The sequence below is a fragment of the Cherax quadricarinatus genome, chromosome 38, assembly GCF_038502225.1.
Source record: "Cherax quadricarinatus isolate ZL_2023a chromosome 38, ASM3850222v1, whole genome shotgun sequence".
NCBI classification, from domain to species: Eukaryota; Metazoa; Arthropoda; class Malacostraca; order Decapoda; family Parastacidae; genus Cherax; species Cherax quadricarinatus.
The window spans coordinates 29,359,807-29,381,803 of NC_091329.1; the positions used below are offsets into that span (position 1 = coordinate 29,359,807).

The following is a 21,997-nucleotide window of genomic DNA, read 5'->3' on the forward strand; positions in this document are numbered from 1 at the left end:
CACATAGTTGACACCCATTCACCGTAATGAAATGCAAGACAGTGGCAAAGTTGATCGAGTGACTAATGAACGTAATCGAAAACCAGTGACAGTGATTGATTATACACAAAATATGCGCTTGGTTGACAAATGTGACATGCAGATTGGTTTTGTTGATTGTGTTCGTAAGAGTTACAAGTGGTACATGAAACTTTTCTTCCATCTCATGGACATTTCAATGCTCAATGCATATAATATGTACCAAATAAAGACTGGCAACAGACCACCGTATGGTGAATTTTGTTTGTCTGTTGTCAGACAACTCATAATGAAGTACCAAGTAAGAACACCTGCTATACAAAAAGGTCCTCAAATTCCTCAGGATATACCCAAGTGTTTGAGGAGGGAGAGCGATCACTTCATAATACAGCTTCCTTCAACTCAGAAGAAATTTGCTCAGAAGAGATGCATCGTCTGTGCACAAACAAAACGACGGCAACAAAGATGCAAAGACACTCGGTTTATGTGTGAGGAATGTAAGGTGCCTCTGTGTATGGTGCCTTGTTTCAAGGAGTTCCACAAGCTCCAGCAGTTCTAAAACCATGTCCAGTGATTGTAAATATGTAAATATATGATAGAACATTAGTATTATACAAGATTTGTGCATGTTTATTGTAATAAACAACAGTAGTAAACAATAATATGATAATAACTTTAGTGCGGTTATTGTGTTCAATACAATGAGTTTATATATATACATTATATACAGTATTGGTCTCTCAGGCCCCAAATGTTAGTAGGAAAAGAAAAAAATTGGAAAAGAAAAGAAAAAACTACAAAAACTGCTAAATAAAGTAATGCGCGTATGTGGAATTCGTCGATGTTGCCGCCACCACATCATTTTGGACAAACTTCTTGGCACTGTATCTTGGTAAGTGCTGATCAGAATTTTTTTTTTGTCTTATTACCTTCACAAAAATATGCTCTTTAATTCTGTAAGAAAAAATAATTTTTTTTTTTTCAAAATTTCTTGGACACTGGAGCTCCACTTCAGATTTTGGCCTTGGACCCTGAAAGGGTTAAAGTGGGCACTGAGAGCAATATTAATTTTGAGGGTCTGGACAGTGTCACTGAGAGTAGTCAGATTTGAGTGGGAGATGGCAAAAGTTGTATCATTTCCAAACTGAATGGGTTCAAGATGAGATTCATTAGAGAGATCATTGAACTAAATGAGGAATAGCAAAGAGCCAAGAACCACTACCTTGAGACACTCCTGTGCTGACAAGCCAAGTTGAAGAGGTTATGCCATTGGTGGAGATAAAATTTTAGGTAAGCAGGGTATGACTTCTGACCCCACAATATTTTAGTTTAAGGTGAGGGATGTTGTAATCCACTGTATCAAAAGCTTTTGTCAGGTCTTTGAAGAGAGCCAGAGGATATTAATTATTTTCAAGATCTGCATAAAGCAATTCAGGTATGTGTATAATTACATCATTTTGGCCTAAAACCAAACTGACAGGGGTTGAGTATATTGTGAGACTAGGAAGGAGTAAACTCACAGATTTTTTTTTTTTTTTTTTTTTGGGGGGGGGGGGAATTTTAGTTAGTAATGGTAAGTTTGATATTCGCCTATAGCTATTTACCTCAGATGGGTTGCTTCCTTTGAGGATTGGGGTAACCCTTGCTACTTTAACCCTTTCAGGGTTCAAAGGCAAAATCTGAAGTGGTGCTCCAGTGTCCAAGAAATTTTGACAAAATTAAAAAAAATTTTCTTACAGAATTAATGATTATATTTTTGTGAAGGTAATAAAAGAAAAAAAAATTCTGATCAGTACTTACCGAGATACAGAGGTGAGAAGTTGACCCAAAATGACCGGATGGCGGCAACATGAGCAATTTCCACAAATTTGCATTTCTTTATTTTACGTTTTTTTTATACTTTTTCTTTTCTTTTCTAATTTTTTTCTTTTTCTAGTAACATTTGTGGCCTGTGAGACCAATACTGTATATAATGTATATAAATATATACATTCACTGTATTGAACACAATAACCACACTGAAGTTATTATTTTATTATCACACTGGCCGATTCCCACCAAGGCAGGGTGGCCCGAAAAAGAAAAACTTTCACCATCATTCACTCCATCACTGTCTTGCCAGAAGGGTGCTTTACACTACAGTTTTTAAACTGCAACATTAACACCCCTCCTTCAGAGTGCAGGCACTGTACTTCCCATCTCCAGGACTCAAGTCCGGCCTGCCGGTTTCCCTGAATCCCTTCATAAATGTTACTTTGCTCACACTCCAACAGCACGTCAAGTATTAAAAACCATTTGTCTCCATTCACTCCTATCAAACACGCTCACGCATGCCTGCTGGAAGTTCAAGCCCCTCGCACACAAAACCTCCTTTACCCCCTCCCTCCAACCTTTCCTAGGCCGACCCCTACCCCGCCTTCCTTCCACTACAGACTGATACACTCTTGAAGTCATTCTGTTTTGCTCCATTCTCTCTACATGTCCGAACCACCTCAACAACCCTTCCTCAGCCCTCTGGACAACAGTTTTGGTAATCCCGCACCTCCTCCTAACTTCCAAACTATGAATTCTCTGCATTATATTCACACCACACATTGCCCTCAGACATGACATCTCCACTGCCTCCAGCCTTCTCCTTGCTGCAACATTCATCACCCACGCTTCACACCCATATAAGAGCGTTGGTAAAACTATACTCTCATACATTCCCCTCTTTGCCTCCAAGGACAAAGTTCTTTGTCTCCACAGACTCCTAAGTGCACCACTCACTCTTTTTCCCTCATCAATTCTATGATTCACCTCATCTTTCATAGACCCATCCGCTGACACGTCCACTCCCAAATATCTGAATACGTTCACCTCCTCCATACTCTCTCCCTCCAATCTGATATCCAATCTTTCATCACCTAATCCTTTTGTTATCCTCATAACCTTACTCTTTCCTGTATTCACCTTTAATTTTCTTCTTTTGCACACCCTACCAAATTCATCCACCAATCTCTGCAACTTCTCTTCAGAATCTCCCAAGAGCACAGTGTCATCAGCAAAGAGCAGCTGTGACAACTCCCACTTTGTGTGTGATTCTTTATCTTTTAACTCCACGCCTCTTGCCAAGACCCTCGCATTTACTTCTCTTACAACCCCATCTATAAATATATTAAACAACCACGGTGACATCACACATCCTTGTCTAAGGCCTACTTTTACTGGGAAAAAATTTCCCTCTTTCCTACATACTCTAACTTGAGCCTCACTATCCTCGTAAAAACTCTTCACTGCTTTCAGTAACCTACCTCCTACACCATACACTTGCAACATCTGCCACATTGCCCCCCTATCCACCCTGTCATACTCCTTTTCCAAATCCATAAATGCCACAAAGACCTCTTTAGCCTTATCTAAATACTGTTCACTTATATGTTTCACTGTAAACACCTGGTCCACACACCCCCTACCTTTCCTAAAGCCTCCTTGTTCATCTGCTATCCTATACTCCGTCTTACTCTTAATTCTTTCAATTATAACTCTACCATACACTTTACCAGGTATACTCAACAGACTTATCCCCCTATAATTTTTGCACTCTCTTTTATCCCCTTTGCCTTTATACAAAGGAACTATGCATGCTCTCTGCCAATCCCTAGGTACCTTACCCTCTTCCATACATTTATTAAATAATTGCACCAACCACTCCAAAACTATATCCCCACCTGCTTTTAACATTTCTATCTTTATCCCATCAATCCCGGCTGCCTTACCCCCTTTCATTTTACCTACTGCCTCACGAACTTCCCCCACACTCACAACTGGCTCTTCCTCACTCCTACAAGATGTTATTCCTCCTTGCCCTATACACGAAATCACAGCTTCCCTATCTTCATCAACATTTAACAATTCCTCAAAATATTCCCTCCATCTTCCCAATACCTCTAACTCTCCATTTAATAACTCTCCTCTCCTATTTTTAACTGACAAATCCATTTGTTCTCTAGGCTTTCTTAACTTGTTAATCTCACTCCAAAACTAACTTTTTCTTATTTTCAACAAAATTTGTTGATAACATCTCACCCACTCTCTCATTTGCTCTCTTTTTACATTGCTTCACCACTCTCTTAACCTCTCTCTTTTTCTCCATATACTCTTCCCTCCTTGCATCACTTCTACTTTGTAAAAACTTCTCATATGCTAACTTTTTCTCCCTTACTACTCTCTTTACATCATCATTCCACCAATCGCTCCTCTTCCCTCCTGCACCCACTTTCCTGTAACCACAAACTTCTGCTGAACACTCTAACACTACATTTTTAAACCTACCCCATACCTCTTCGACCCCATTGCCTATGCTCTCATTAGCCCATCTATCCTCCAATAGCTGTTTATATCTTACCCTAACTGCCTCCTCTTTTAGTTTATAAACCTTCACCTCTCTCTTCCCTGATGCTTCTATTCTCCTTGTATCCCATCTACCTTTTACTCTCAGTGTAGCTACAACTAGAAAGTGATCAGATATATCTGTGGCCCCTCTATAAACATGTACATCCTGAAGTCTACTCAACAGTCTTTTATCTACCAATACATAATCCAACAAACTACTGTCATTTCGCCCTACATCATATCTTGTATACTTATTTATCCTCTTTTTCTTAAAATATGTATTACCTATAACTAAACCCCTTTCTATACAAAGTTCAATCAAAGGGCTCCCATTATCATTTACACCTGGCACCCCAAACTTACCTACCACACCCTCTCTAAAAGTTTCTCCTACTTTAGCATTCAGGTCCCCTACCACAATTACTTTCTCACTTGGTTCAAAGGTTCCTATACATTCACTTAACATCTCCCAAAATCTCTCTCTCTCCTCTGCATTCCTCTCTTCTCCAGGTGCATACACGCTTATTATGACCCACTTCTCGCATCCAACCTGTACTTTAATCCACATAATTCTTGAATTTACACATTCATATTCTCTTTTCTCCTTCCATAACTGATCATTTAACATTACTGCTACCCCTTTGCTCTAACTCTCTCAGATACTCCAGATTTAATCCCATTTATTTCCCCCCACTGAAACTCTCCTACCCCCTGAAGTTATTATTATAATATTGTTTAGCACTATTGTTTACTTCAATAAACATGCACAAATCTTGTATAATACTAATGTTCTATTATATATTTACATATGTACAGTCACTGGACATGTTTTTAGAACTGCTGCAGCTTGTGGAAGTCCTTGGAACAAGGTATCATACACAGAGGTACCTTACATTCCTCACACATAAAGCGAGTGTCTTTGCGTCTTTGTTGCCGTCGTTTTGTTTCTGCACAGACAACACATGTCTTCTGAGTAAATTTCTTCTTAATTGCAGGAAACTGTATTATGAAGTGATCATCTTCCCTCCTCAAACACTGGGGTATTTCCTGAGGAGTTCGAGGACGGTTTTGTATAGCAGGTATTGTTACCTGATACTTCTTTCTGAGATGTCTGACAACAGACAAAACAAAATTCACCATATGGTGGTCTGTTGCTGGTCTTTATTTGGTACATATTATATGCATTGAGCATTGAAATGTCCATCAGATGGAAGAAAAGTTTCATGTACCACTTGTAACTTTTACGAACACAATCAGCAAAGCCAATTTGCATGTCACATTTGTTAACCAAACACGTTTTGTGTATAGTCAATCACTGTCACTGGTTTTTGAATACATTCATTAGTCATTCTATCAACTTTGCCACTGTCTTGCATTTTGTTAGGGTGAATGGTTGTCAACAATGTGACATCTCGTTTGTCATGCCACCGTAATGCCATGATGTCATTGGCAGTAAACACCTGCACCTCACCACTGCGAGTGCGTCGTTGATCCTGGGCATATGTTTACGATTAGAGCGCACTGTGCCACACACATCTGTCATGTTCACTCGCAAGAAATCACTGAGTAAAAGGCTTGTGTACCAGTTATCAGTATATAATGTATGCCCCTTACCAAGATAAAGTGCCATCATGTTTATCACTACATCACCTGAGATACCCAATAACATCCTGGTATCTTTCAATGTTTTACTTCCCATGTATACAATAATATCAAATACCAGGCCACTGTCACAGTCACAGAGTACAAACAGTTTTATACCAAAGAGTTTCCTCTTGCTCGGTATATACTGCTTGAATGACAGTCTACCTTTGAACAAAATCAAAGACTCGTCAATTACAAGTTTCTTGAATGGATAAAAGTACATGTTGAACTTTTGTTTCAGATACATAAAAACATTTAAACATTTCTAAGCTTGTATAACCTGTCAGTTCTGTCAGGCCTGGTTTTGTCAGAGAAGTGCAACATACGTAACAGTAAGATAAACCTGTTCACTGGGATGATTTCACTGAAGGCCAGGGTACAAATTACCCGATCTGTGGACCAGTATGATTTTATATTATGCTTATAGACATGAGGCATAAGCATTATTGCTGCAAAAAGCAAATACATATCAGCAACAGTTGTCTCTTTCCACCGGTGTAGTCTTGACTGTGGTGATATGGTCGTATTTGCCATGGTGTACTCAAAATACTTGTTACTTTCCCTGACAATAGTTTCCATCAAGGGCTGGTCAAAGAATAGTTCAAAGAATTCCAGTTCATTTGCAGTGTTTCCAGAGAACAAGTTGGTAGAATTCCACTTTGAGAGTCATCAGAGTGGTGGGGCTTGGGAACAAAATTGGGATTTTGCTGCCAATCCCAGATACTGTTTGCTGGTGGATACTGGACATAATAAGCTGGTTGTGGTGGTAGTTGTGGTTTTGGTGGGCTGGTGGCTGATGCTCCTCTTTGCCCTTGAGCTGAGGAGTCAGCAGCGTGGGTCCCAGCCTGGGCTGGTGAGTCATGCATGGCCGTGGCGCTACCATCACCACTACCACCACCTACTGATGCATGTGGTCTATCCATGCCAAGTGTGGCCACATCATCCTCACTTTCACTGTCTATTCCTGGTGTAGGGCCACAGGATGTACTCCGGGATGTACTCCGTCCCTTGGGCACAGCATAGGGAACACTACCTGAAAGTATGCGGCGGCGTATATACCAACACTTCATTGGTGAATATGATTCCTCACTCTCACTACTTGAATGATCGTCAAGAGCAATAAAATCACAATCCACATCACTATCATCATCATTACTGAAGTCTGAGGCCTGGCCACACGAAAATATTAGTTTTCTCTTGCGACGAGGTACAACTGAACGTGACTGACACTTGCCCACACCAGAGGTAGAAGATTGAGGATCGTCAGGACTTTCTGCACTATTTTCGATATCCTGGTCATTCCTTTCAGTCACTAATTGATCTAAACCATAGAATTCGTTTTCATTTCCACTTCCATCAGAGTCAGAACTATCTGATAGGAAGAGGAGAGCCCCAATTCGCCTTGGAGTGAGAACTGCCTTGCAACGAGGCATGGTGAACAAGGGTAACTGAGGCGGCGTTCCCGCAATGCCATGCGGGTGCCTAGAATTTTTGTTTATGGCGCACACACACCTTGCAGACTTGTTCTCTCAGATGTAGGCCTACCAGCCTTCTTGCACTTAATTTGACACTGCTAGAATTTTGGCGGAGATCTATGGTTTGGACCCTCAATGTATAGCCGTAGATCTATGGCACGGACCCAGAAAGGGTTAAGGGTTAAATATTTGATGAGAAATTTACTTAAGTAGAGAGCGACCATCAAGGAAGGTACTGGCGTTCTGCCAAGTGAATGTGAAATGGAAACCTGTAATTGTTTCATGTGATGGTAGGATTGCCAGATTGCTGGATAACATGTATAGTGGAACCTCGGTTGTCGTTTGCCATGGTTTTCGTCGAATTTGGTTTTCGATGACTTTTTTCAGCAAAATTTTGTCCCAGTTTTCATTCATCACTTCGGTTTTCATCCGCCATACTGAACATGTCCGCCTGCCCACGCTCACACAAAGCATCCCACGCACACTTTCCAAGTCAGTCTGGCTGTTTCTCATTGAGTGAACATTATACTGCTCATTCATACAAAACATTTCTTAATAATCCATTGTTGTTTGTGCTTGTTTATTGAGTGCAACTGCTAAATAAGCCACCATGGGGCCAAAGAAAGTTCTTAATGCCAGCCCTTTGATAAAGAATGTGAGAAATACGATAGAATTCAAGAACGAACTGGTAGCAAAGTGTGAAAACGGTGTACATGTGGTCGATCTCACAAGGATGTACAGGAAGTCCTCATCAACAATCAGTTCCACCCTGTCAAAGAAAAAAAGAAATCAAGGAATCTTATGTTGTGAAGGGGGTAAATGTGCTAATGAAACAGAGATGGCAAACAATCGAAGATGTTGAGAAATTGTTGTTGGTGTGGATCGACAAAAAACAGTTAGCAGGAGATAGTGTTGTGGAGGCGATAATTTGCGAAAAGGCAAGGCAGTTGCATGTGGACCTCATAAGGAAAATGCCTAGAACAAGTGCTGCTGTTAGTGAATTTAAGGCTAGCAGAGTCTGTCTCAACAATCAATATTTGCACCAATAACTCATTACAGTTGTGACCGGGTGTGGAAGTGTGAATTGCTCATTACACTATAATTTGTTCATGATTGTAGCCATGTATAAACGTAAGTAACCATTCTTACAGAATTCATTACCTTTGTAACTTGTGAGCTCATTACCTTTGTACCTAGTTCAGCTATCAAAACTTTGGGGGCCCAGTCCCTGGACCCATTACGTACCTCTGTAATCTGTAAATACCTTTGTAACTTGTCACGATTGTGACCAGACCTACCTGGAGTTCATTACCTTTGTAAATTGTGAGTTCATTACCTCTGTAATCTTTTGACTACCGCCCACAGGATGGGTATGGGGTGCATAATAAACATATTAAACTAACTGAAGAGTCTGGTTCAACAAAGTCAAGAAGCAATCTGGCATACACAGTGTGTCAGGCATGGGGAGAGTGCAAGTTCAGGCAAACGTGTAGCCGAAGAATTCGAGGAGTACGTAGATACTGAAGGATTCCTCCCCCAACAAGTCTTCAGTTGTGACGAAACAGGCCTCTTTTGGAAGAAAATGCTAAAGAGGGCCTACATCACACAGGAGGAAAAGGCACTGCCAGGACACAAGCCTGTGAAGGACAGGCTAACTCTTTATTCTGTGGTAATGCTATTGAGAATTTCAAAGTGAAGCCTTTACTGGTGTATCACTCTGAAAATCCCTGAGTGTTCAAGAAAAAAAATTCATCAATTGTACATTGTGTATGATGTGGAAGGCTAACAATAAGGCATGGGTCATGAGGCAAATTTTCATTGAATGGGTCAGTGAAGTGTTTAGCCCGAGTGTGAAGAAATACCTCCTGGAAAATAAATTGGAACTCAAGTGCCTCTTTGGTAATGGACATTGCTCCTACTCATCCTCCAGACTTGGAAGACCAATTGTTGGAGGAGTTTAGATTCATCACAGTGAAGTTCTTGCCCCCTAATACCACTCCTCTCATCCAGCCCATGAACAACAGGACATTTCAAACTTCAAAAAACTCTTCACCAAAGCAGTGTTTCAAAGGTGTTTTGAAGTGACCTTGGACACTGAATTGACCCTAATAGAGTTCTGGAAGAATCACTTCAGTATCCTCAGTTGCATTAGCCTTATAGATAAGGCTTGGCAGGAAGTGACTTCCAGGGCGATGAACTCTGCATGGAGAAAATTGTGGCCAGAATGTGTCCAAGAGAAGGATTTTGAAGAGTTTGAGGCTGACCCTGACAACCCTATGCCTATTGTGGATTCTCTTGTGGCTTTGGGGAAGTTCATAGGGTTGGATGTGAGTGGCCAGGATGTGGAAGAGTTGGTGGATGACTATAGGGAAGAGCTAACCACTGAAGAGCTGCAACACCTTCAACTGGAACAGCAACAGATCGCAGCTGAGGAAATTGCTTCAGAGGAGGAAGAAGAGAGAGGGGAGAATGTGCCTTCTTCAGTGATTAAGGACATGTGTGCAAAGTGGAGTGAGTTGCAAAGTTTTGTGGAGAAATATCACCCAAACAAAGCTGTTGCAAGCCGTATCTGCAATATGTTCAGTGATAATATCTTGTCCCATTTTAGGCAAATTTTAAAGAGCTGCCAGAAACAGACCTCTCTGGACAGATTTTTTGTGTGACAGGGGTCCAGTGACTCTCAAGCTGGTCCTGGGGCCAGTAAAAAACAAAGAAGGGAAGTAACCCCAGATTGGGACTTGATACTTGAAGTCCTTATGGAAGGGTATTCCCCTTCCAAACAGTAACCTCTCCTCCCTCTCCTCTCCTCGCCATCTTCCATACACCAGCAAGAGTCTTCAATAAAGGCAAAAGTTATGTTAAATGTTCATATATCCATTTCATTTAGTCCTTTGTATTTATTTCTCATTGTTTTCTGTATTTAAAACTTTTGTTATTCTCTATAAAATGTATTTTTTGTCAATACTTTTGGATGTTTGGAATGGATTAATTGGATTTACATTATTTCTTACAGGAAATATTGCTTCAGTTTTCGTCAAATTTGGTTTTCGTCACACTTTCTGGAATGAATTCAAGACGAAAACTGATTTTCCACTGTATGTCTTGCTACTTCTACTTACACTTAGGTCACACTACACATGCATGTACACGCATACAGTAGGGACCCACTTATATGGCAGGTTATGTTCCAGGCTACCGCCGTAAAGTGGAAATCGCCGCAAAGTGGAAATCGCCGCAAAGTGGAACACCTTTTTTTCCACTTATAAATGCATAGAAATACTAGATAACAAGTTTACACTAACATATATTAATGTATATGTCTTACGAGCCAGTGTTTCGGATGTATACATACTCATTAATTCTAGCGGCTTCAAATCAAGTAGGCCCACATATGAGAGAATGAGTCTGTGTGGTCAGTGTGCACCACATAAAAAACCTGCAGCACGCAGTGCATAATGAGAAAAAAAAAGCTAATACCGTTTTTTTGGATTAAAATGCCGACTGTGAGGTTTATTTTCGTATAGTATTTATCATTGTATTGCAGAAATAGAGATGATTTTGATTAGTTTCACAATGAAAACAACCTTGAAATTGAGCTCAACGTAGCAGAAATGTTCGATTTTTACCAATCTTCAAGAGTAAGCAAATCACACCACACGTCCAATACACGTCAACTGGGGAGTCTAATATTCTTTCACTAGTGCACTGATATTATTTATACCATTTTTACAATAATGCAGTAGTCTACATAACAGTAAATTTTGTATTGTATGAATAAAAAATCAAAATAGAAAGCAATAGTAATATAAGAGGGGCCTAGAGACGTGACTAATGAACAGAGGATATGTTATTTTAGTGCCAAGAATGTCTACATTATTTATTCTGGACCCTATTTTGAAATTGGCATCTTTTTTAATTTGCTTGAAATTGGCCAAATTGCCAATTTGCCAATTTGGTAAATGGGCAGTTTCTTGTACTCAGTTGATAGAAAAAATAGAGCTCTAAAGAAATAGCTATGAGTTTGGTCAACTGGAACAACGGAATTGGCCAAAAACAGGGCTCAAAGTTGGCAAAATCGCCTATGCGTATATGTCACCAAGACCGCTAACTTTGCAGGAGCGTAATTCCGTGAGTTTTCGACCAAATTCGTAATTTTGGTGTCATTACCATCAGGAAAAGATTCTCTATCATTTCATAAGAAAAAATAATTTTTTTTTCCAAAAATTTTGCGACATAGAATGACAGTTTCGGAAAGGGGCTTGCGACAGTCAGAGGGTTAAAAACAATAAAAAGGCAATATTTGTAGTCTTAATCTAGGGCGAGATCAGTAGTATTTATTGTAAGAAATCAAGTGTGGTATGCATGGTAGGCAGCCAGGCTACCATACCAGGTCAACCCACCCACACATAATATTCTATGACATTTAAGCATCCTAGAGCAATAAAATGCATATACAGTTCACTCATTACTTACCTTAAAATATTTGTAGTCTTAATGTAGGGTCAGAGGTGAGTAAATGAGATAAAAATGAATAAAGAGAGAGAGAGAGAGAGAATAAGCACATGAGAGAGGTCACTCACGGAGTTATGTAAACAAACCAGGCGAACGCCAGTTTTGCAAACAAACCAAGTGAACACGTCTGGTTTGTGTACAAGTTACATTGTGTACAAGTTGTCTCTGTTGATACGGTAGAATAAATGAAGAGGACTCTTCCCATTCTCACATAACACCATTTTTAGAAGAAATGACGCTCTGAGTGAAGGCATACGAAAGGAATAATTTTCTACAGTTACACCCAGTAACACATTTTGTCTTATGTTGGACTAGAGAAAACGTTATTCTTGCCGTCACTCTTGTTGTTTGTCCGTCGATTCGACGAGGACCATCTAGTCATCCTGGGGTCGAAGTTGGTGGGTACGCAGATGACTTGTCAGGCCAATCCGAGAACGAAACATTCTCTGGCAGTGTGGACAGGGAAGGATGGCAGCATCAAGGGGTCTGATGGCTCTGGTCTTCCTCGCCTGCCTGCGCTGCTCAGCTAGTGAGATTCTGCTTGCCTCGCAGGATGTTGTCCCTTTCTGGACAACTGCTCGCCAGTCATTCCTGTCCTGAGCTATGAGCTCCCACATGGTGTGGTTGATGTTGAAAGCTTTCAGAGCAGTCTTAAGGGTGTCCTTGTAGCGCTTTTTTTGGCCTCCTTGAGAGCGCTTTCCATTCTGCAGTTCGCCAAACAAGAGTTTCTTTGGCAGCCGGTGGTCTGGCATGCGAGCAACGTGACCTGCCCAGCGAAGCTGTGTCTGCATTAGGATGGTGTAGATGCTAGGCAGGCCAGCTGTAGTCAGAACTTCTGTGTCTGGGATCTTATCTTGCCATTTGATGCCGAGAATTTTTCTGAGCCGTGTGGTGTGAAAGTGGTTCAACTTTCTGGCGTGACGTTTGTAGACAGTCCAGGTTTCGCAGCCATAGAGAAGTGTGGTGAGGACTATGGCTCTGTACACCTTGATCTTGGTGCTTGTGGTGATGCCTCTTCGGTTCCATACATTCTTGTGGAGCCTGCCGAAGGTGGCACTGGCTTTGGCAAGTCTAGCATTCACCTCATCATCAATGACAGCGTTTCTGGAAAGGGTACTGCCGAGGTAGGTGAATTTGTCTACGGCGTTCAGTCGCTGCCCGTTGATGGTGATGTTTGGCTCAGCATACGTCTTTCCCGGAGCAGGCTGGTGCATCACTTCAGTCTTCGTTGCACTGATTGTCAGCCCGAAGTTGTTGCAGGCATCAGAGAACTTGTCAACACTGTGCTGTATGGCGGCTTCTGAAGCAGCGTTGAGGGCGCAGTCATCAGCAAATTGCAGGTCATTGATGGTGTCAGTTGCAGCCTTGGTTTTTGCTTGAAGCCTCCTGAGGTTGAAGACAGACCCATCTGTACGGTACCTGATGCCGATTCCTGCGTCTGTGTCCCTGAATGTGTCTGTAAGCATGGTCGAGAACATCAGGCTGAACAGGGTGGGAGCAAGCATGCAGCCTTGTTTCACTCCATTTGAGACTGTGAATGGTTTAGACGTCTCTCCGTTGTCTTGGACTCTGGCCAGCATTCCATCGTGAAGTTGGCGTGCGATGACGATTAACATCTTTGGGCAGCCGTACTTTGCCATGATTCTCCAAAGGCCATCTCTACTAACGGTGTCGAAGGCCTTGGTCAGATCGACGTAGGTGGAGTACAAGTTGGTGTTCTGTTCCTGACATTTCTCCTGTAGCTGTCTAACAGCGAACACCATGTTGATAGTCCCGCGATCTTTCCGGAAGCCGCACTGGCTTTCAGGTAGGAGTCCTTGCTCTAGATGTTCGTTGAGCCGATTGAGTAGAACTCTAGCCAGGGTTTTGCCTGCGATGGAGAGCAGGGAGATACCACGGTGGTTGTCGCATGCCTGGCGGTTTCCTTTTCATTTATAGAGATGCACGATACAAGCTGTCTGGCTACCATATCTCATATTTATGTTTATTTATTCTACTGTGTGGTGTATTTATCATCTTTATATGTATCGTGTTTATTATATAATTTTGAAAAAAATATCATAGATGGATTAATGAAAATGTGTATATTAATGTAATATACAACATTTAATGAGACTCAGTGATTATTATTGGGTATTATTATTACCATTACTAATATGGCATCTCGAGACATAAGACACTCTTACTGATCTTAACGTGTACCTGCACGCTGTCTCAGTGTGTAAGTTTATTTAGGTACAGGGATACATAAGTATAATTATCAGTGTATATATAAAATATGAAATAACTTTTAAAAACACTTGAAATTTTGGAGTTTCCAGACATAATGGAGAGACGTAGTGCTTACGGAGCTCACGGAGAATGGAAACAAACCGGGTGGGGCCTGGTGACCATATTAGAAAGTCAGGTGGGGGGAGCCGTATAGAGAGTTTTGGTCATAATTTGAAATGTCCGTATTAGCGGAATGCCGTAAAGCGAAACGCCTTAAAGTGGGGCCCTACTGTATATATTTATACACCCATCTGGGTTTTTTTTTCTATTTTCTTAATAGTTCATGTTCTTTATTTTCCTCTTATCTTGATGGGGAAGCGGAAAAGAATTCTTCCTCCATAAGCCAATGTGTGTCATGAGAGGCGACTAAATTGCTGGGAGCAAGGGGCTATTAACCTCTTCTCCTGTATAAATTGCTACATTAAAAAACTTTCATTATTATTATTTAGGTCACCCTGCCTTGGTGGGATACAGCCAGTTTGTTGAAAAAAGTCTTCTACAGGTGACAGTAATTGTATGTTATTTAACTGTGTATATGTGATGAACACCGGTGATCTTGCTTCTATGTTAGAGCATTTTTTATTTTTTAATTTGCTCTCTATGATTGTTTTAATTTCATTCATTTTAATTTTTTCAGTAATGAGGTGTCTACTCTCATCTCTAACATGAAGCAGCATCTCCATGGTAAGTACAGTAATATAAGCATGGTATATTCTTACATAATTGATGGTAGCATCTTATTACTGAATAAGACACAGGGGCAACACTTAGGTATCTTTATTGTGGAGATATTTTGCCAAGCAGTGACTTTCTCAGTTCAGTACATGGGCTGGAGAAACATCTACACAGTGAAGATACATAAGTGTTACACATATGTCTTATGTATCTACTTGACTTCTGCATTCCATTAATATAATGTTATTATTGAGGATCGTATTAGCTAGCTTTTTAGGTGATGGAATAATAATATATGGTATGAATACAGGTCTCCCTCAACATTCGCGAGGGTTAGGGGATCAAGAGCCTCGCGAATGTTGTAAAACCGTGAATGTTTGGTGCCCCAATATATTGTAGGGAAATATATTACAATACTGCTTCCTTAACTAGTTGAACCATGAATAATCATAAAATACATGAAAACATCGTAAATTGTACTAAATATATACATGTTTTGCTTTAATAACGTATGTTATTTAATAACATGTATGTTAATAACATGTATGTTATTAAATACCACAGACTCCACCACTGCCTCCACCAGTGCCTCCACCAATGCCTCCACCAATGCCTCCACCACTGCGAGTCCCTACTACCCTCCCTCCGACCCCCGCAACTGGCAGCCAGCCCTCCCACCACTCAGTGTGGTGAGTGTTTTGTTTGTTCATTATTTGCTATTAAACTACAGAATAAATAATGTAAACCCATTCATGACTGCATATTGGAATGGCTATTAGGAAAGGTATTAGACGGTGACATCATGTGTTTACTCTTGAACACAGCAAAGAATCGAACATTTCTGCTATTGCTAATAATAACAATAGTAATAATAATAATAATAATAATAATAATAATAATAATAATAATAATAATAATAATAATAATAATAATAATAATAATAATAATAAATACGATATAATTGAAGAAGGAAATTGTACAAAAATACGAGGGAGTGGTTGACACATCGTCAGTGTGACTTTGTTTATGCTGGAGTGAACATTAGTCTCCCTGCTCTTCCAAACATTTCACAATAATTCAGCAGTTGAGGCAGTGGTATTTAATAACATATATGTTATAAATAATAATAGTACATGTTATTATTAATAACATGTATTATTATTAACATGTATGTATTTAATAACATATATGTTATAAATAATAATAGTACATATTATTAATAACATGTATTATTATTAACATGTATGTTATTAAATACCATTGCCTCAATCACTGCCTCTACCACTCCAGTCACACTCAATCTACAAGCACCAAACACAATGAATTATTGTGAAATGTTTGGAAGAGCAGGGAGACTAATGTTCACTCCAGCATAAACAAAGTCACACTGACGATGTGTCAACCACTCCCTCGTATTTTTGTACAATTTCCTTCTTCAATTATATTATTATTATTATTATTGTTATTATTATTATTATTATTATTATTACTATTGTTATTATTAGCTGTAGCAGAAATGTTTAATTCTTTGCAGTGTTCAAGAGTAAACACATGATGTCACCGTCTAATACCTGTCCGAATAGCCATTCCAATATGCAGTCATGAATGGGTTTACATTATTTATACTGTAGTTTAATAGCAAATAATGAACAAACAAAACACTCACCACACTGAGTGGTGGGAGGGCTGGCTGCCAGTTGCGGGGGTCGGAGGGAGGGTAGTAGGGACTCGCAGGTGACGGGAAACTTAAATATGATTTGGCGGCTGGGAATTTGGTGGCTGGGAATTTGGCAGTTGGGAATTTGCGAATGTGTGAAGCCCGTGAAAGTTGAAAACGTGAATGTTGAGGGAGACCTGTATAACTAATACTTAAAAATAAATACAATGCTAACCTATAATTTTTGTGTGTGTTTTTGTTAATGTCCTCATCACTAACATTTTTCTCACTTTCAAGGTGTGGGGAGGCACCCAGCATGAATGGGTGAAAATTTTTTGTTGATGGATGAAATAAGTTAACATATGCAGTAGTTAACATATACACCTTCAGCACACTGCATCGTCCTGGTAGCACAACGGCCACAGTAATGTCAGCCATTTCATAAACTGTGCGTAAAGGAGTTCAGTCAGTTGCTACATAATCAAAGTCAGGCATTCGTTTTCTTCTAACCAAGATCTTCCTTTCAATGTTGCTCTTTGTCATTTACTTTTCACAAGAACACAGCATTTGAGCTCTGGATCATTCAGCACTTACTGTTTTCCAACACACAACATTTAATCACTTTCGTATTCATGAAGCGTATCCTGTTTTTCCCTCAGTCTTCCTATCCTTATTTGCATACCTTTCTTCACTGTTACTTTCATCCATCATTACAGTTGAGCTTATCATCCACTCTGGAGCAAACTCGCCAGTCTTACAAGTCACAAGACTTTTGCATTCCTACATCTTTCTATAACATTAACATTCTTTATCCATTCCTAACACAATACACATGTTCTTCAGCTTGGCTGACTATGTTGTTTCAGTCCTTGGTTTTATGTTTGTGCTGTTCAAGTATTTCATAGCTATATACTGTACTGGAGGTTTTCAACTTCCAGATGAGTTTTGTCCCTCTTTTTTCGACTAACAAAAAAAAAAAAAATCTGGTTCCAGACAAATAGTATAAAATACCGACACATTAGAAAAAATAGACAGACACAGTGGACCCTCAGCTAATGATATTAATCCGTTCCTGAAAGCTCATCATTAGATGAAATTATCGTTAGCAGAATTAATTTTCCCTATAAGAAATAATGGAAATCAAATTAATCAGTGCAAGACACCCCATAGTATGAAAAAAAAAAAAAATTACCATGTGAAATATTAATTTTAATACACACAAACTGACACTTATCTTTATTGAAGATCTGGTGATGATTGATGGGATGGGAGGAGGGGAGAGTGTGGAAGTTGTTAATGTTTAGAAGGGGAATCCCCTTCCATTATGACTTTAGGTATCAAGTCCTTTTCCGGGGTTACTTCCCTTCTTCTTTTAATGCCACTAGGACCAGCTTGAGAGTCACTGGACCTCTGTCGCACAACATATTTGTCCATAGAGGCCTGTACCTCCTGTTCCTTTATGACTTTCCTAAAGTGATTCACAACATTGTCTGTGTAATAGTCACCAGTACGGCTTGCAATAGCTGTGTGAGGGTGATTTTCATCCATAAAGATTTGCACTTCAAGCCACTTTGCACAAATTTCCTTAATCTTTGAAGTAGGCAACTTCTTCAATTTCTCTATCCCCTCCTCCGAAGCAGTTTCCTCAGGTCTGGCCTCTTGCTGTTGAAGATGATCTTGCAGCTCATCAGTGGTTGGTTCTTCATTGTCCTCCTCCACCAACTCTTCCACATCATCCCCACTAATCTCCAACCCCAAGGACTTCCCCAATACCACAATTGATTCCACAACTGGCATACACTTCCCAGGGTTAGCCTCAAATTCTTCATAATCCCTTTTGTCTACACATTCTGGCCACAGTTTTTTCCAAGCAGAGTTCAAGGTCCTCTTAGTCACTCCCTCCCAAGCCTTACCTATAATGTTTACACAATTGAGGATGCTAAAGTGATCTCTCCAAAACTCTCTTAGAGTCAATTGAGTTTCTGTGGTCACTACAAAGCACTTTTGAAGCATAGCTTTTGTGTAGAGTTTTTTGAAGTTTGAAATGACCTGCTGGTCCATGGGCTGCAAGAGAGGAGTGGTATTAGGAGACAAAAACTTGACCTTAATGAAGCTCATGTCCCCAGAAAGTTGCTCTGCCAAGTCTGAAGGATGACCAGGAGCATTGTCTAATACCAGGAGGCACTTAAGGTCCAATTTATTTTCAAGGAGGTAATTTTTCACAGTGTGGGCAAATGCATGGTGTTACCAGTCATAGAAAAGGTCTGTAGTGACCCATTCCTTACTGTTTGCCCTCCACATCAAACACAAATTAGCCTTGAGGACATTGTTTCTCCTGAACACTTTGGGAGTTTCAGAGTGATACACCAATAAAGGCTTCACTTTGCAATCACCACTAGCATTAGCACACATCAAGAGAGTAAGCCTGTCTTTCATAGGCTTATGTCCTGGGAGTGCCTTTTCCTCCTGAGTAATGTAGGTCCTGTTTGGCATTTACTTCCAAAACAGGCCTGTTTCATCGCAATTAATCACTTGTTCAGGTTTCAGTTCTTCACTGTCTATGTAATCCTTGAATTCCTTTACATATTTTTCAGCCTCTTTTTGGTCCAAACTGGCAGCCTCACCATGCCTTATCACACTATGTATGCCACTACGATTCTTAAATCTCTCAAACCAACCTTTGCTGGCCTTAAATTCACTCACATCACCACTAGTTGCAGGCATTTTTCTAATTAAATCCTCATGCAACTTCCTAGCTTTTTCACATATGATCACTTGAGAGATGCTATCTCCTGCTATCTGTTTTTTCTTTATCCACACCAATAACAGTCTCTCAACATCTTCTATCATTTGCGATCTTTTATTCGAAAACAAAGTTGCACCTTTTGCAAGAACAGCTTCCTTGATTGCCGTTTTCTTGGCCACAATAGTAGCGATGGTTGATTGGGGTTTGGTATACCACCTGGTCAGCTCCGAGACACGCACTCCACTTTCGTACTTAGCAATTATCTCTTTCTTCATATCCATAGTAATTCTTTCTTTCAACACACCGGCCGTATCCCACCAAGGCAGGGTGGCCCAAAAAGAAAAATGAAAGTTTCTCTTAAATTTAGTAATTTGTACGGGAGAAGGGGTTACTAGCCCCTTGCTCCCGACATTTTGGTCGGCTCTTACAACACGCATGGCTTACGGAGGAAGAATTCTGTTCTACTTCCCCATAGTGATAAGAGGAAATAAACAAGAACAAGAACTAGAAAGAAAATAGAAGTATACCCTGAGGGGTGTGTATATGCATGTATATGCTTGTACATGTATGTGTAGTGTGACCTAAGTGCAAGTAGAAGTAGCAAGACATACCTGAAATCTTGCATGTTTGTGAGACAGACAAAAGACACCAGCAATCCTACCATCATGTAAAACAATTACAGGTTTTCATTGTACACTCGCTTGGCAGGACGGTAGTACCTCCCTGGGCGGTTGCTGTTTACCAACCTACTACCTTTTTCCTGCAGGGTTGGCACTAGAAGCTTTCTTGGGGGACCATCGTGACTTATTTTGCAGGTACAATCACTAAAAACGCTGTGATAATATGAAATGTTCCGATTGTATGCGCGGATGCGACCGCACTGGCTGGTGGCTTGTAAACACTGGCACCCACAGGACAACTGAGGTGCGCTCAGGCCACACGTGGATGCGTCTCGAACAAATCGCGTTGGGTGAGTTTTTTAGCATTAGCTGAGGCAAAATTTTGCGTTAAAATGTATCGTATGCTGGATTTAACATTAGGTGATGCCATCGTTAGCTGAGGGTCCACTGTATTTAGTATTTTACGATCCTTTATTGACAACATTTTATCCACACGGTGGGCTTTATCAAGTCACGAACAGATCTGACTGTGTGGACGAAACATTATCAATAAAGGATAGCATTATACTGCATTTGTGTCTTTTAAAAAAAACTGTTTTTATTTATAATACAGTGATACACAGTATGGGTATATGTCACACATTGCTTCTTAAGTAGCTCATTTGTAAGTGCAGATTTAGATTACATTTTTGCCACTGAATGTTTATTACTTTGGCTGTCTATAAGCTGGAGGTCTCCTGTATAGTGAACTCTTAGGTAAGTTGGCAGCAAATGGCCTTAATAAACTCTCTAGCCACATCACTTTTTATCTTAGTGTTTCCTAAGCAGAGCTTATATTGCACCAGCTACTTGAGTTATTACTTTCAGTAGTGACTCAAGTAGCTTAGCACTGATTTTGCACATAATTTCCTTACTTTTCCTTATCATTGATTAAGTTTTACTTCACCAGAATTGTTAGTTTGACCATTTGTGCATCTTATTCTTTGTCAGCATTATTTCAATACATCATGTTAAAATGCAACCTCCAACAAGCAAGCAAGCAAGTGGGTACCTGGGTGTTAGTCGACTGGTGTGGGTTGCATCTTGGGGGAGAAGATTTAGGACCCAGTGAAAATAAGATAGACATTCCATCGATGACGCGCTGCTTATCTTAGGTTATCCTGGGTGGCTAACCCTCCGGGGTTAAAAATCCAAACAAAATCTTATCTTACTTACACTGACCAGCCATGGAGACATTATACAGCCTTGGTACTCTTCTTCACTGACATCAACCCAGTCACTTGGTGCAACACTGACTCTTAACCCTTTGACTGTCGCGGTCGTATATGTACGTCATAGGAGATACAGTGTTTGACGTATCTATACGCATAAATTCTAGCGGCTTCAAATCAAGCAGGAGAAAGCTGGTAGGCCCACATGTGAGAGAATGGGTCTCCATGGTCAGTGTGCACCATATAAAAAAAATCGGGGAGCCAGTGGTGCATTGTGGGAATACCATTTCAGTCGTCCTTTTTCAGCATGTCTAGCGGTAAGAAATATGTGACTTCCCTGCAAATCTGGGACTCTTCTCTTCCCAAGTGATGCTCTAACACAGATGGAAGTGTCAATGAAGATCAATTTCATGATTTCGAGGAGTTTGAGACCAAAAGCAATGGAGGAGGTGGAGGAGGAGGAGGAGGAGGAAAAGGAGGAAGAGGAGGAGGAAGAAGAGGAGGAGGAAGAAGAGGAGGAGGAAGAAGAGGAGGAGGAAGGAAGGAGGAAGAGGAAGGAGGGAGGGAGGAGGAGGAAGGAGGGAGGAGGAAGAAGGAGGGAGGAGGAAGAAGGAGGGAGGAGGTGGGAGGGAGGAGGAGGAAGGAGGGAGGAGGAGGAAGGAGGGAGGGAGGAGGAGGAAGGTGGAAGGTGGAAGGAGGAGGAAGAAGAAGAAGAAGAATAATAATAATAATAATAATAATAATAATAATAATAATAATAATAATAATAATAATAACAATAATAATAATAATAA

The 21,997-nt window shown here is 40.3% G+C and overlaps 1 protein-coding gene across 4 annotated transcripts in view; it reads left to right on the forward strand.

Annotated features, from left to right (window-relative positions):
* The window catches only part of senju (UDP-galactose transporter senju), a 344,839-nt gene that overhangs the window by 42,874 nt on the left and 279,968 nt on the right, over positions 1 to 21,997 (forward strand). For all 4 annotated transcript variants that reach the window (XM_070092211.1, XM_070092210.1, XM_070092212.1 and 1 more), the window contains exon 3: positions 14,932 to 14,978. In XM_070092211.1, the coding sequence (XP_069948312.1) occupies positions 14,932 to 14,978 (47 nt within the window). The remainder of the gene's footprint in view (positions 1 to 14,931; positions 14,979 to 21,997) is intronic.